General features: G+C 40.6%; 1 protein-coding gene across 1 annotated transcript in view; it reads right to left on the minus strand.

Annotated features, from left to right (window-relative positions):
* The window catches only part of met (MET proto-oncogene, receptor tyrosine kinase), an 86,983-nt gene that overhangs the window by 54,462 nt on the left and 15,001 nt on the right, over positions 1-17,520 (minus strand). The window contains exons 4-8 of the mRNA XM_014010268.1: positions 15,660-15,817; positions 14,371-14,485; positions 12,586-12,722; positions 10,109-10,273; positions 9,715-9,814 (exon numbers count right to left, since the gene is read on the minus strand). Of these exons, the coding sequence (XP_013865722.1) occupies positions 9,715-9,814; positions 10,109-10,273; positions 12,586-12,722; positions 14,371-14,485; positions 15,660-15,817 (675 nt within the window). The remainder of the gene's footprint in view (positions 1-9,714; positions 9,815-10,108; positions 10,274-12,585; positions 12,723-14,370; positions 14,486-15,659; positions 15,818-17,520) is intronic.

The following is a 17,520-nucleotide window of genomic DNA, read 5'->3' on the forward strand; positions in this document are numbered from 1 at the left end:
CCCCACCCCACCCCGCCCCCGGCTGTGAGGGGCATGGGAAAGGAAAGATGTTTCATGAGGCATTCAGGTGTCAGCTGGAGGGATTTAGTCTTCTGGGAAGAGATAGGAAGAGGAGCCTGACACGAAACAAACCGATCTGTGAGTTCAGGCGACAGGTGCCTGGCTGTGTCAAAGCCTCTTATTGAACTCAGATATCTGAAATAGAGGAGTGCCTTTTCTTGTGCATTGTGTTAAAAATGACTCAACTCCACCAGCGTGAAAAATGTAAAGATCATTTTTTTAAATTCTCTTTTTGTGTAAATGTATACGTGGCTTCCCTGGCTCTGTGGCCATGCCAGCTTTTCACGACAAACTGTAACACAAATCTCTTTCAAGTTTGTGGGAAAGCTGAGATTGGCTGAGACCAGGCTTTCCCGGAGATCTGATATCGAGTCAGCATTTTTTATGCCTCGCTCCAGCTGAGATTCCTTGACCTCTGTTAATGTTTCGAGCAGCTCTTTGTGTTTTTCCTGAAAGCTTCCTAAAACTTTACTTTGCGGCCTCATTTTGGGACACATACATAACTTCATGGATCAGCATCGAGCAGCGTCTGATGAAGTTGATGCTCAAAAATGTGATTGTGGTGGCGTGACGAGGTGGCTCACAGGAACCAGTCCGCAGGAGCTCACTGCTGAAATATCATTGCCTCAGAAGGGTTAAGACAATAAGAGTCTTGAACTGTCCCTTCCCAGGCTGAGCCCCAACTCATCCCGTTTACTGGATGGAATTTAACAAGCGACAGCTGGGACCCTCCAGGATCCTATGATCCCCTCCTAAATCATTAGCATTAATAGACTAATTTTACACAAGTCTTCTGCTTGTTTCACCACATATCTGCAAAGATTGGACTTTTTCATCCACACGTGGTCTTTTAGTCTAGCTGAAATGAAAAATAATTCTCTAAGACTCTGCACAGCTTTTCAGACATTTGACTCTGACTGTCTGAACTCTGACTTTAAAGTTTTAAACCATAAACTGTCTCCAGTCATTACAGGTAAAATTACACCGATGAAATTTCTCTGAGAAAGACAAGAATATCCTTATAAAGTTTAAATGCACAAGCATGGAAATATGACAAGTCAGGGACGACTAAACCTTTTCAAATTTCCCTCCAAAACTTGTGTTTTAATTTCTGTTTATTTAATTTAAATTTTATACATTTTGTTTGCCACAATTTCTCTGCATTGTAGTGTAACTCATTAAGAACATTTTAAATATTCAAACATGAACTTCAAAAAAAATCTAATTCTTACTATCGTTGCTGAAAGAAGCATTTAAAAATAAAGTAATGAATCGTCAGCATAGACTGTGATGTCATTTTTAAACTAATGTAGGCAGTAAAATCATGTTTGTGGTTATTAAACTGGAAATTTAAAGTAATCAGGACTTTCTTTGGACATAAAACCCTGTCAGAATGTACATAGAAATATTTACAGTATATATTGATTTCCTCAGTCACTGCTCTTACACAGTTTGTAGATTATCAGTACTGAGCAGCAAACTGAGATTATAATGTCTACCTTGTTAAAAATCATTAATTAGTGTATAAACTCTGTTTCAACTGTTTGTACTTTGTTCAGGAATTTGTAAGTGATTTTGGATGAAGTCCAAAATTACTGATCACCGTAGAAACACTGGTTGTGTTACCTCTTCGTTACCTATTAACATTCAGTGATGAGTCAGACCCAACAACGTCTCAAACACATCTGTAAATAGATTTCACAAAGTTAAACATTGCTTTCCTAGTTTTCCTACTGAGTTATTCATGGAGGATTAACTGAACATTTATTTTATATGTCAGGAGAAACTGTGGACACGACTTATTATGAACCCCGCACGTGGGTCCCACGTAAGTGGGAGTCATACTGTTTTCGTACTGTTTTTTTTCCCTTCGGAGATTTTTGATCAACTGTAGAACAAAAACGGCTGCACCGATCAACATGAAATTTGGCAGGACTGTAGAAGAGTCTGACCTACACTGCAACAGCCAACGGTTTTACGATAGACCCCGTATTTGAGGAGGGGGCTCCTTTCAAAGAGGGTGTGTCAGGACATGCAAAAGTGCTTATAACTCAGAAACTGTTCAACATAGGAGCTTCAGATTTCTTTTGTTGTTTAGCTCTGATGAAGCTCTATCCTTCAGACCCACCAATCAGTGTCCCCCACCCCCCGCACCCCCAATTTTTTCTGAAAAAGGGGTCTCTGGACATGCAAAAATGGTTATAGATCAAAAACTATTTAAAATAGGAGCTTCAGATTTCTTTGGTTGTTTAGCTCTGATGAGGGGCTATCCATCAGGTCCACCCCCCTCAAAAAATGACCCCCACCCAAACCACTACAATTTCAGGAGGCATCTAGTAGCATGACATTTATTAGGAATAAAGACTTCTGAGTTCTGGTGCATTTGTGTGTGCGGGGGTCATTATGTTACCGCTATGTGGTATCTAGTTATTAAAGTCTTCAGTTAGCTCAGGGCAACTTTTTTCTGTTAAGTCTTATCTGCAGAGAGCAGCGCAAACGTTGCTTCGGCTCGCACAGATGCACGTGTTCCCACCCAGAAGTTTCCAGGTCCAGCTATGAACGCCTGCTGCTGTCTTTCAGCTCCACTGGAAAGGGTCGGGCCGTAATCGATTCAAAGTGCGTCGATACCGCCAGCTGGAGGGGGATAATCTGAATTCTTTGGGTCATAAACCTGATTTTTAGAGCCTTCAGCCTGAGCTCGCGCTTACCGTCGGCGCATAATGAAGCTTAAGCTCCCCTGAGAGCCATCAAGCACTGACCTGAACACAGGTCAATGACCAGGGAAAGGGAAACTGAAAGACGAGACACGGTGGGGGGGTGGTCTTTGTGTGCGAGCATGTTTGGATGGAGGAGGACAGATTAGGGATGAAGGGACATTCCCTCTCTCAAACTCGAGATGGAAGTCTTATTCCATGAGTTCTGTGTCGTACTTTGAACCACAGGGTTCGAATCACTAAAAAGATCCAAACAGGTAAATAAAAGAAACCGGTCTTGAGCTGAAAGATGCAGGATGTAAAGGAACGGAGCTCAGAGGTTTGACAGGAGGGTTTAGGTAGGGTTTCTGCACTCATGAGGATATTTGTGAAGAGAGAATTCTAACAGCGAGCAGATTAATAATCTCCTGACTGAACCTGAAGCAGCGTGTCTCATGATGACAGACGGCATCATTACAAGGATCTGCTAGTCCTCAAACTGAAGGCAAACATCAGCAATAAGAGAACACCTTCACTGTGCAGAAAAACTACCTGCAGCAGTTTAACTCTGCTCATGATACTGTGTGTTTGAGTTCTGCTTACGCAAAGTACAGTCTGTATCAAAAAGATGAATATTTTAGGTACTTTATAGGTTTTTTTTTTTGAAAGAAGTAAAAGTAATCATCATTTTAGCAGCAGCTGCAATAAAACCCAGGCTAAGAGAGATTACGGACGTCCTGGATGACGGGATCAGAGGGTCAAAAAGTTTCTGTCATCAGTAAAATAAGTTTTCATTCTGTGTGTAAACTCTGCTTAAACAAGAGGCCAAGGGCAAAATGTCTTTTTTTTTCAACTTTGTGTCTGTGATTTGAATTTAAACTTTATATGATAGAAGATTTAAAACACAGACAATCATAATGGACTCTCCTCATCAGGTTATCTCATCATCATGTGTGTCAGTAAATCTACCACTAAAAGGGATGCGGATCCAGTAGAACAGCTGTTCCACTTCTGAGCAGACATGTTGAAACAAACACGTGTAGAATTAAAGGTGGCGCTACGCAAGTTTTGTCTGTTTCTGCTCAGGTGTTCTCTATACTCTAAAACACTAGTTCCCAAACTAAACACCAAAACACATTTTCTCAATAGTTTAGAACAGAAAAACTAAACTACACAGTTACGCAATACAGTTTTATATATATATATTTATATATATATATCGTTGCACCCCTATGCAGGAAATTCACAGTTAGGTTCGGGTCGATACTTTAGTCTCACGGTTCAATATTTTTTTGATACAAAAAGAGAAATTTCCATGTCCCTTTTAACTTGTAATTTATTTAAATTAATTATGAACATTTGTTTAACCTCAAAAGTAAAGTTGTTTAATTAAATGTTGCTGAAACAGCAAGTTTCTCAGTGGATCTGCGCTCAAAAATGCAGCCTAGGTGGAGTAGTCAAAGACAGATCCACTGATCCTTCAACACAGGGCATCTTCAGAAGACAAGTTGATAAAGTAAATTTTAAAAAACTGTATTGTTCAATACAGCACTTTTCGATACGGGTACATGTATTGTTGCACATATATATGTATACAGTATATATATATATATATACAATTAAAGTAAAAAATAAAATGACAGAAATGTGAAGCTAAGCATTTCTGAAAGGTTTAGATCATCAATCGTGTTTGTTGACAATCGTGAATAAAATTTTTCTGAAATAATTATTGTATTAACCACATTTTCAACATTTTTCTTTTTTACTTTCGTCGACATCCAACAATAATATAATTTATAGAAAATTCAAGCAGATTGGGTAGCCACAATGCTAGAGACAAAAAGCCCTCCGAAAGTAATTATTTTAGCGGATGTGCAAATGAGCTTATGGTACGGATCGTGCGGCAGTCTTCTGGTTTAAATCCTTCAAAACAAAAGCTAACAACCTATACAGCCCCCTAGTGGAATGGAGGTAGTCAAACCCTACCTCTACCAAATATGCATAAAATATGTATCCCTTTATCAAAAGTTACAAAATTATATAAAGGTAGGAAAAAGAAGAATTGAATTGTACATAGTTTTAATAAATCAAATGGACTTGTTTTGGTCATGTTTATATACTATGAAAGACATTTTCACAACCTCTGACATCCCCCACCCCTTTGCTCTCTAGCGCTCCCCTCACCACCGTTTAAAGACCCCACAAAGCCAATGAAGACCATTTATTCTGCCATGATGGACAACAAACAACAATGCATTAATCTAATGTTAGTACAGATGGTTGGTTTTATTTCTCTTCTAATTGCTGCTGATCATTTGGACCTCCATTAAGAGACTTTTAAAAAAATCAACAGAGTGGAAGGTTTGATGTCTGTACTACGGAGCCCGCGAGGGGACATGGGAGATTTTTTTTCTTTTGCGTTCCCACGCAATACTATTGCGTTACCTCGCAATACCTTTTGCGTTCCCTCGCAAAAGTAGTTTATCACGTTGTGCCTGCCGGTTTATTAGCAAACTCACATGTTCACCATTAGCGAGTTAGCCTACTACCTCAATTCAGCTTCAGAATGAATATAGCACAAAGCCACGCATGGAAGTACGTCATATGTCGATATTTTAACACAGTACGGCCACGCAACATCAATGTCAATTTCACGAACTTGTGGCGACACATTCTGTTTTGGTAACTGGATATTTCAAAATAAAAGTCTGATTTAAATCAGTTCATATACAAAACAATCTTTTGCGTGGGAATGCAAAAATATTGCGTGGGAAAACGCAAAAGTATTGCGAGGTAACGCAAAGATATTGCAAGGTAACGCAAAAGAAAAAAATTCCCCCATGTCCCCTCGCGGGCTCCGTACTGTACAGGTCATTTCCAAGCAAAGGAAATGCTTATTTTGCTGATTTTAGGGGAAACACTTTCCATTTTTACCAAGATTCAGCAACATCTTAATAAACTAACACAGGAAGCTTTCCAGGGTTAAACCGAGATCATATGATTCTCTGATGTCAGCTCTATAGTTTTCATGTGTGAACAGGTAAAAACACAGATGATGGTATACTTAATAAACTGTATATTCTGTATGAATTAAACATCTTTTCACTGCTTTGTGATGACGTTACATCAGTCGACAGGCCACAACTCATCAGGTTGAATAATTTAAAGCAGCTCACACCAGCTGGGTTCAGACAGACGTGATGTCTTCCAGGTGTGTGTTTTTAGGTGTGTGTGTGTGTGTGTGTGTGTTTACAGTCAGAAGGATCCAGCTGGACAGAGGTGAGACGAGCTGAAGCGTCATAAAGCTTTTACTTGAGCTACTGTGAGTCAGAGGGTGACAGCTGGTTCCAACGCTCCAGACTGAGAATTTTCCATTTCCTTCCCGCTCATGTGTGTCTGAAACTAAAGCTCTTTTTCTATGTCAGGAGTTTTTTTTTTTTTTCTGAATGGTTTCTGGAGTGGTGAGCGTGTCTGATGAGAAAACCATCCATGTGATTTGGAGGGAGTGAAACATTTATAATCAGCCGATTCAGATTGAGCCAGGACACAGAGATACTGCAACTGACCGCAACATCAAGAGTAAAACGTAAATTTGTCATGTTTTTATTTAAATAAATTAATTTTAAAAACTCTGATGGATATGGGGAAAAAAGATGAGACTGTAAGACTGAAAGTTGGATTATTAAAGTGGTCAACAAGCTACTAGCATGATCTAATCAATACGTTTTTTCCTCGTGTTTCAAACACTTTTTTGTGGACGAATGGAGAGAAAAACAGCTAAGCCTGGCCTTTTCTGTTGTGGGCACAAAACAACAACAAAAACATTCAACTCATGTTAGTTTTGGTGAAAGCTTCAAACAGCTGCTGCAGAGGGACCAAAGAGCCACATGTGCAGAGCGCTGGTGTAGACAACACACATCCAAACTCTCATTGACTTCCATTAAATCTGAGCTCAGAGTTTTCTCTTCCAAACTAAAGGTGAAGACAATCTTGCAACATGTCAACATCCTGCCTGATCTCATGTGATGTTTTAGAGCTTGCAGTATGTTTTGTGAAGGAGGCTCAGCTACTATCATGACAAATTTTAGCGCAGTGTCAGTAAAATTCATAGAGGCATGGCCATTTTTGTGTTTGCTGAGGTTGATTGTCTGAGGTAGCCATCTTGAACTGGAGCGACTCCAAAAGTTAATTAGTTGCAGATAATAATTACGTTCTAGGTGTTTCATTGAAATCCATTCAACAGTATGAGATATTTTGTTAACAGACAAATAATGTTTGACTCAAGCATAGTCCAGGTTGGGGAGCAACAGTTTAGCTCAGTGTCAGTAAAATTGCCTATATGCCACGGACATCCGGCCCAGCATTTGATGCCACTCCCAGCACTTCAGGTTCACGGTCAACTCAGTGTTAGCGAAAGATTTTTTCACCCGACAGCGACTCTTAATGATCTCCACAGAACAGAATTAGCATATTACATATACCAACATTAACACAGGAGACGCACAGGTCCAGCCAAGTGGAAAAAAACTCTCCAAAGTGGATTAAAGTCATAAAAACAAAGGAAAGACGTTCKTGTTTATGGTTCCAGAATTTAGCCTTTTTCACTATTCCGTGGCTGCTTGTTCCGTGAATTATTCACGTAGAGCTGTGACACTTATATTGTTGGAAAGAGCAGAGTCTGGGCTTTAAATTGATGGGCTACTTGTATGGTTTGGATCATTTTCCTCGACGTTGTGAACTGAAAACGTAATGATTATCAGGCGGAGGTTCTGCTGCTCTCTGTGCTCGGGGGGAGGTGTGCGCGCTCGTCACTTGGCTTTAGTCTACGCTGTAATATACACTCTAACAAGGTTTTACTTTTGCATGAAACTCATGACAAAGTCGCATAAAAACATTTCATATAACACAAACKCGCGCRCACACACCTACCTTTGTACCGGCTGCTGTGTTAGCTTCCTGCTASCTGTCGTGTGGAGGTGGTCTTTCCTCTCTCGTCTTGGCAGTAAAAGGGGATAAATGTACATTTCCCTTTTGTAACCTCCATCTTCTCATTTCTGATGCTGGCTCTTGAATATCCTCAGGTTAGAAATGCTGATTACAAACGCAAGCGTGAGCTTTTAAAGATAAGTTTTCCCTGTAAGGCTATGATCCTCTGCTGTCACCTCCTCATCAAGAGGAAAAAGGATAAAAACTAACGACTCTATTGTACCTGCTGCTTAGTGAACACAACGACACACAACAGAACTCATGTTTTATACCAGTAGATCACAGATGCTTTAACTTTTGTGACTTTTTCACGGACTAGTACTAGCAGCTAACGCTAAAAACAGGCAGTAAGCAGGGAGTGGAAGGGAGGAGCGTGGCAAGAATTTTACTGGAAATACGTCATTAATGACCGTGGCATATAGGCTATTCAGGGAGGTAAAGTCACGTGGGGTGCAAGAAAATATCGATACACTGAAATATCGCGATATTTCATTTCCCGATACTGTATCGATATTCTAAAGCCCTGTACCGATTTGTTATAAAGGTTTAAAACGTCAACTTTCCTGCCAGCCGTTCATTTATATGTTGTCGTTCAGCCTCTGACCACTAGTTGGCAGCAGTGAGCCAGACATTTGGCTCCTCCACCTCTTGAGCACCAGAGAGTAAGGGTAGCATTAGCATTGTAAGTAAACATTAGCTTCATGCTCCGATAGCTGAATCTGAGCGGAAAAGACCAACACCTTCTGCTTTCTAAGCTGAGGTAAGGTTACAAACAGTTACTTATTTGTCAGAATATCTGCTTTTTAAGCCAAATTAAGTGTCTCGTGCGCTCTTTTTTCCAACTGTAGTCAGCTTTCACGTTACGGAAGGCAGGCAGGCATATACTGTACTATAGCGCATGCATCTAGCGCCTCGAGCTCGGCACTCCCCCCGATGCCCGTGACATAAAACTCTGTCTGTTGCTCAATGTCCGGCTGATCGCATCAAAGTCCATGTACTTTAAGTTTATCCTGCTGTGTTCGCTTCAAAAACGTTTTAACTGTGTTCTTTAGCTTCTCCATTTACAGTATTTACTGTTTATTTTCAGGACCTGCCCTGCTGTTCGACCCACAGTTATACAAATCATGTTCTGGATGCAGGTCAGCTGATCCCAGAAACTCTGTGCAGCAGCTTCATATCATCTGTTTACTGAACTTTATGACAACATAAAGRCTATTGTTAAGTGTTGGGTGACCATATTGTAAATTAATATTAAAAACTAAAAGCTGTAAAAATATATATTTTCAAACTATTTATTGTCAAATTTAGTCTAATAATTGAAAACATGGATGAAATAAGAAATATGAAACAAATAAAATAAAACACATACAAAGCAGAACACAGCTAAATGTATCAAAAGTATGTCTCTGTAACATTAAAATTTTCTGAGACAATCAATTTTGGTTTTTCATTTTTTTCCCAGTAAGAGGTTTTTATTTAATGGAATTTTTGGACAAAAAAATCACAATATATCGCCTTGTTTACAGTATCGCAATATATCAGGATATATCATATCGTGACCCCTCTGTCATGATACGTATTGTATCACTGAATTCTTGCCAATACACAGGCCTAGTTTGTGTCAGTTAAGGTCGAACAGCTGGGGTGGCCATCTTGACTCTAAAAGATAATAAATTGAGAAAACACTGGGGACTAGACACAGATTCTACAACACGAAAAATGAGCTGAAACTCAGTAAGTTACAAACATTTTGTATCTGTGGCTGTTTTGTTGTGGCGGCCATCTTGAACTGGGTTGACTTTAAAAGTTAAAGTGATGGGCACACTAAAAAGACGGAGAGTGAAAGACACCGTCCTCCAGTGAAGAAATGATCATGATTTGTAAGTATTTACCAAAGTTTATGCACAGTGGGTAAAACAAGTGAAGTGGGCCTCAGTCAGATGATTTTGAGACAGAAACTCGAACTTGAACTCACCACGTGGAAGACTGCAGAGTCTGGACCGGTGGAGAGAACCATCTGGGGCTGGAGGCCGGATTGGAGGAAGGAGCCATGAGCCGACACCGTGCAGCCTCCACTGCAGCGAGGGGGTTGGGGTGAGAGCGGATATCAGAGTTAGCATCGGACACAGGAGAACCCCACAGGGAGGTACCTGCTGTTAGCGTTAGCAGCTCGTCACCTCCCACTCGTTTCCCGCTGCTTAAAAAAACTACGAGTCTGTTGGGTGATGAAACATGGCTGGGAGGAAGTCTGAGGGAGTTTAGCTGAGGCGACATGTTTAAGGAGCGAAGCCTCAGAGCAGTTTGTCAAAACGCCAAACGTGGAAACACTCTGTGAGCTGGTCTGAGAAGAAAGCTAATCTGATTCTCACCTCACAAAGGAGCGCAGCGGCTGGATCCTGGTGATGACGGGGTCTTCGTTGTAGGCGAACGGCAGGGGGGCGTGGCGCTCCACCGAATCCACGGTCAGCTTCACCGGCTGCTCCGAGCCAGCGCTGTGCGGCGGCGTCTTACAGGTCAGCATGGTGGACGCCAAGCTGAAGAAGGATGAGGAAACAAACGTTACATTTCAGCTCAGTGTCAGTTTGAGTTTGTTTTGGCTTGTTGTCGGTTCTGGTTCTGGTTCTGGTTCTGGTTGTTGCTTCAGATCAAAGACATCTGTTTAATAGAACAAGTGGAGCAGCTTTTATTTCTGAAGGGAGGCAGCAAACCTGTTGTAACTCTCACATTTTTTCACTTAAAATAACATTTTCACTTCCAGCAATGAGAAAACCTGCTGCTGCTTCCTCTCCCTCAGCTTTGAGGTGGTTCACCCCAACCTGGACCCCACCGGACCCCCCTGGCTGCCTCACTGTATTGGTGCAAATTTATTTATTATGATTAGTTAATTCAGGCATTGTGATTATCATAAATCTTAAACCATCTTTAAAAATACATGGCATTACTACATCTTTGCATGTTTTTCAGTTCATTATATTCATGAAGCCAAAAAATAAATAAATCTGAAAATTCAGCTTTAATCCTGAACAATAGAAGTTAATGGAGTCTCTACATCCATCTTTGTTTAGGTCAATGATTTGGACTAGCCATTAGCTCATCAGTTTTTTTCAAACTTAATGCTTCTAAAGCTGTTTACAACTTTTGCAACCTCACTTCAAAATGACTTTTTATCCTGTTTTAAAACACAAAATGTTTGTGTTTGAAAAAAAAAACAGAAAAAGACTAACAGGGGCTGATTTATCAAAGGTTTGTGTGTTCAAAAAGAAGCGCACGCTGTGTACACCGAGGATTGATTTTTCAATGAGAAAAACAGAATATGAAGCCGATCCTTTTCACTAATTTTATCTAAGTATCAGTATCTCCAATCACCATAAATGAAGAAAATCGGTGCACCCCTAATATAATCATTTAGCCCCATAGAGTGAATTATCAAACCTCGAAACTAGTTGCTGTTCTATATTTAACATGTTTGAAAGGCAGGTGCAAACAATGGGCCTCATGCAAGAACCGTTCGTACACACAGATTTGTTCTTAAGTTGTGTGTACGAGTGATTTAGGAGAATTTGTGGCATTCACCAATGTTTTCGCATTCTACGATTTTTTTCAGATACGAACAAAATTTACGAGTGGTCCAGACCTGTCGTATATTTTACCAGCAGTCAGTCTGCTGTTATCCAGATGGGTTTTTTCACTAATAACTTTATATTTCATTAGTTTGAAGATATTTTGAGTTGAAAAAAAATCACACTCCATAATTATGTTGACAATAGGCTATTCTGCTTGAATTAGAGTTATAATTTTAAATGTAATAATTTAGACTAACAATATAAATTGTCCGTCCGTCCGTTTTCTGCCGCTTATCCGGGATCGGGTCGCGGGGGCAGCAGGAGACCCCGCTCTCCCCAGCAACACCTTCCAGCTCGTCCTGGGGGACAGCAAGGCCAGAGGGGATACATGATCCCTCTAGCAAGTCCTGGGTTTTCTCCAACTCAAACATTTTAAAATGCTTATTTCAGAACCACATCTGAGACCATCTGCGACTGCGCGGCGTGCGGGGGCGCCGGAGGCGGGTGGGGGTACGGTGTGCAACGGTGTGTCTTCTGAATAAATGAAAATGATTTAACACAGTTGTTTATACTTTTAGCAGCTCTTTTTATTCCACAGCTGACCTGCTAAAAATGACAGATTTTCTTTTCTGGATCTCTGACAGACGGACTTCAATCTCTGAACTCGTAAAGTTCCTCTTTTTAATTTTCACTGTCATTTTCATGAATGGACACTTCCTGATGTCTGAGGCAGGAAACATAGCCTTATATGGTGTTTTTGGGGTGGTAATTATGCTAATCTCCTCTTGCGTGCACGAGCAGCTGGATACGAACAGGTGGAATTCACGCAGCTCATTTACACACTTTTCCTGAAGATAGAAGAGTTTGTTGAATCTGACGTGACATGTTCGTACGAACCCTTTGTACGAACAAAAGTAAGAGAAATTTAGGATAAGAATACGAACATGTTCTTGCATGAGGCCCATTGTTCTGCCTCGTGGCCGTTACTTACTCCACCCCTTGTCCGGTGGGTAAACATTGCATTTTCTTACAACTGGATGATATACCTGAATGGTGACAGCCAGTAACTCACACAAAATCCTCATTTCAATATTGATGTTCGCACCACTTTTGCACCTGTTGTCATTTATACAGTGATCTTAGTAGATCACCTGCAGCACGCCCACTAATAGCATGGCCAATTTTTTAGTTTGCACAGCAATTTAGCATTTATTTTTTGGGATCTTGATGAATCGGCCCCACAGACTGGTTGTATGAGGAAGATAAAAGTGACCTGTACTGACCTTTGGATCTCACAGACTGCCTTCCCTACAGTCACCTCTGGTTTGTTTCCAGTGTCCAGAAAAGCTCCTCTGATGGTCAGCATGGTGTTTCCAGACTTTGGGCCGAAGGTGGGGAAGATGTTGTGAATCACAGGGTCCTGATGGAGGAACAATCACAGAGAGTTTCATGTTTGAGAAACCTGCAGGAGATTTGTTCAGAGCAGCTGAAAGGCTTCCTCGTGTGAAGCTGCAGTCGTGGTGAGCGTCAATCTGCTCCATCTGTCATCACACTGCATCAAACCTCACATTCTTTCAGACTCACCTTCAGAGATTATCATGTTTTTTTTCTGGCATGTCAACATTTCAAAACTGCATCACCTCAACAACACCTGTTAGAGTGGTTTTATTATTGGCATTAAAAACTGAACGGTCACAAATAAACCGGCAGCCTTTAGCAGTCTGGGTAATTTCCACAAAGTTTCCTGCTGCTTCTACTTTCATGTTTTACTAACAGAAGTCTCTGGTTTAATTTGCTGAATTAAAAACCTTGCATTGATTAAAAGACAGAATACCCTGCCAGACTTTAAAACAAAGATTATGTTGTACAGAGAAATGACAGAGTTGTAAATGTTTTGATCAAAAACTGTCACACGTAGAATTTGTGCTTCTGAATGACTCTCATTTTAGCTCAGCATATGTAAAACTGACTATAGTTATATTTATAGTCATTCTTCTGTTTTCTAACGTCACTTAGCTGAGGCGGCCATCTTAAACTGGACTGACTTGGATCCAGTTGTTACTATCTGAATATGTTGTCCAGTAGCAGTTGAAGTATGTGTTTGGAGTCTCGTTCAGCTATACCCACACTAGATTTCACCACATTATCCGTGAAACCAACAGTTACGGCTAACTTTGTATTTTCTAAGTTCAGCTGGATGTGGCGGCCATCTTGAACTGGGTTGGCTCTTGATGTTGAAGAATTATGAAAGTGACTTTAATGATCCTTTTATGAAAGTTTGATTAAAATCTGTGCATGAGATGTTTTGCAAACACACACACAGGTTTGTATGTCTATCCTTACTAGGACCATTCATTGACTTTCATTCATTTCCAGTTTTTTATAACCTAACCCGGACCTCTTGCCCTAAACCAAAGCCCCAACCCAAACATGGAGTTCCATCATATTAGGACCGCTCTTTAGTCCACATAAGGAATACTGGTCTTGACAAGGTAGGTGTGTATACCAACAACGGGTCCTAAAAAGGTAACAAATACAAAAACACACACACACACACATACACAAGTTTGCATAGCTATCCAATTGGGGACATTCCATTGACTTCCATTACATTTCTACAGCCTAACCCTGACCACAAACCCTAAAGCTAACCTCACAGGTACCTACCTGACCCTAAAACTAACCTAAACTCAATTCACACCTTGGTCCTAAACCCAACCCCCAACCCACCAATGGCACTTAAACCAAATGGGAACTTGACTTTTGTCCCCAAATGTATCAGTTGTCCCCAAAGGTAGGATTTTCGCATTTAAATTGCCCCCAAATGTCACCAAAGCCACACCCACACACACACACACACACACACACACACACACGGGAAAAAACCATTATGGCCACTTTATTATTGGGCAATAAATATGTATGTGTAAAATTGCGGGAAATTTATTTTCAGAAGAGTGTAAAAAGTAAGAAAATGTGCAAAACAAAGATTATGACAGTCTGTCAACCCTGAATTTAATGTAGTTTTTGTTCTTTGCTAAATTAAAAATTAAAAAAACTTTTCTTACCACAAATTTGAAAGCCTCCATCTTGGCGACCTTGTGGCCACTGGTAACCTTTACCGTGTGTCCTGACTGGGTGAAGTTCCCATTGAAGACTGGGGAACACTGCATCTCAGTCCATCTACACCCGACCCCAACAAACAACACACAAAACAAGCATTATTCTCTGTCACAGCTCCCAGCATTTAGCCTAATTCAATGATCAGTACTCTGAGAGAATGCACAAAGACACAATCTTCATGTGGGATTGTGTGGGCAGTGGTTTTTATTTTTCTCCCCACTCCTTTGTAATGAGGTTGTTTGGAGGAAAAAGGGCCCTTGAATGAGACTTGGCCCCAGTGGATTTGGAATGAGGAAAAGTTTGGATTCAGACATTTTTTCCCTGAGCAATTTTTCAGTTAAGGCATGTCATGTGTTGAATGTGGCAGGCAGCAGGAAAAAAAAGAAAAGAGGAGGGGGTGGGGCATGCTCCTTAACATTCTTCCTTCAACACAATAACCCTATTAACCCCCCACCCCCCACCCCACCCCCAATAAGACACCAGTGTATGAGTCTTTGCCCCTTAAAGGTGGCGGTTCAGACACTGAGAGGGAAATGTGTTTTATTCTAATCAGCTAACTAACTTTTATACATCTGTCTGGTGTTTTTATGTCGTATTAAAATATGTAGTTGGAATAAAATATCTCCTCTGTAAGCACTGTCATTTAAAAACATTATTTATCTTTTTTTTATTCTTAAATGTAATTTCATTGTGCTCCGTACAATGGCAATAAAGGCATCATCAAATCAAATCAAATGTCTTAAATCACACAGAAAATGAGCAAAATGTGTTCATTTAACGTGTTAAAGTCTACGCGCAGTTTCTATCAACGTAGTTTTATTTTGACAGGATTACAAAGTGGAAACCACCATTACAGGTGAGCTAAATCTTTACTGCCGGAATCTGAGGCCACTCCTCCACTGATTCCTTCAACTGGTGGAAATGAAGGGGCAGAAACCCCCCAGCTGACAGAATCAACAGTAGCGTACATTTTTACTTTTTATTACAGGTTTTTCTGTTGCAGGACTTGTGCACATTTCTAGTAGATGAACACACAAGTTTGTATTTCTATCCTTATTAGGACCGTGTATTGCTCTCCATTCATTTCTGTAGTTTAACCCTGACCCCAAACCTAACCCCACACCAAAAATCTCATGGTCCTAGGACTTGCATTTTGTCCCTGGTCCTGACAAGGTTAAGTGTTTGTACCAGAAAATGTCCAACAAAGGTGACAAAAAACCTGGAACACACACACCTGTTGACGTTTTCTTGACGAATCAGTTTGCAGGGAGTTCCCGCCACTTCCACAGAAACCATCGAGGACTTGAAGTTTTCGGTCTTATCGAAGCCGAAGTTGTTTCCACAAACTGTCACGGTTGTGGACCCTCGGACCGGACCAGATGCTGGGGAGACCTGATGAGAGCAGAAGAGGTTGGATTTTACATCTTCGTCTGCTTTCGTTGGACAAACACCAGATTTTTGTCAATTTAAAATAACCAGAAAAAAGGGAGCGAATGTTGAGTTGAATCTGAAACGTACGGAACCCGTAATGGGACGTGGGGAAAATTTAAAAAAAAAAAAAAAAAACGGATCCTGACTTTCTTTCTCAAGATCCTGGGGAGAAAAAGTCGGGATCCTGACTTACTTAAATGAATATTGGTTATCAGTCCCATACGTTGTGTCCAGACGGTCCTTCCTCTACCTCCTAGCTTGGAAGGCACTTATCAATCATTTTATGGCTGATATGCATTAAGACGAAGTGGGTTTATCTTCTCACCCAGGACGTGGGTCAGCCCAGCTCATGGTCCAACTTTGAACTTCACCACCCAGTGTAACCGCATGTTTAACTGACAAACCGGGTAGTTTTGCTAAAGCTAGCCAGCTGCCTTCTCAGGTTTATATCTCAAAAACTACCAAATGGATGTACTGTATATGACACTTTCAGGTAATGTTTACAGGGTTCCCACGGGTCCTTGAAAGTTTGTGAATTTGAAAAAAATATTTCAAGGTCCTGGAAAGTTTGTGAAAACAGCCAAAAATTACACTTGTCCTTGAAAGTCCTTGAATTCTCTATTCACACGACTGATTATCATCATCTTTTAAAAAAATAAATTATAAAAATTAAATTAAAAGTAAAAAACTGACATCGTTGTTTCTGACTCAACAATTTCTATGTTGTTAAGTTTTTCATTGAATTTAAATGATATTAAACCTGTTTATTGGTAGCATTCTGTGGTAGCAGTAGGTAACTGCCGTTGCGCGTGGTTCTTTAATTTGAGGAAATTGGTACTGGAAATTCCTTGAAAGGTCCTTGAATTTGATGTTGACCAAGTGGTGGGAACCCTGTGTTTATTACTCTTTAAAAATGTTTATTACAACACAGAGAACAGTTTGTTAAAGTTTGAAATGATACAGAGCACGAGTGGGTTGTCATGCTGCAAACAAAGCCCTCCAGTCGGTGACATTTTGGCTGCTTGGAGAACTTATCCAGCAGTTCTCGGATGTTTATTCTCTTTCCTGGACAACAGAAGAGGGGACGGGAGGCCGGAGGAGGCTAACCTCCATTGCAGGGCTCCTTTGCCTGTAAAATATGAAGATAAAATAAAACAAGCCCACCTCGACAGAAATATGAGCCTAATCGCACTGATGGTTTAATAGTTGGATTTTGGTTTTCTAAGATTAAATACAGTATATTCCCCTCTCTTGTCGTCGAATAAATCAAACTAAAAAAAATGTGAGCTTCAGTAATTGTTTAACGCACAACAGAGATCACCAGATTAAAGTCTGAAACATGTCTGTGCAGACCCAGAAAACTCTGTTAGCGACTGTTAGCGATGTCTGGGGTGACCCCCAGCTACAGCCTGAATCAGCATGCCGCAGATTGAGTACTTTCCTCAGGCAAAGGACAGCGAGTCGGGCCGACCGCTGCAGCTCCGCGTCCCGGGGGAGGAGATAAACCCACTGCGCCTTAATGCATACTATCAGCCTGAAACGATAAGTACCTTCCAAGCTACTAGAAGGTACAGGTGCTGGTCATAAAATTAGAATATCATGAAAAAGTAGATTTATTTCAGTAATTCCATTTAAAAAGTGAAACTTGTATATTATATTCATAC

The sequence above is a fragment of the Austrofundulus limnaeus genome, unplaced genomic scaffold (genome assembly GCF_001266775.1).
Source record: "Austrofundulus limnaeus strain Quisiro unplaced genomic scaffold, Austrofundulus_limnaeus-1.0 Scaffold67, whole genome shotgun sequence".
Lineage (NCBI taxonomy): Eukaryota > Metazoa > Chordata > Actinopteri > Cyprinodontiformes > Rivulidae > Austrofundulus > Austrofundulus limnaeus.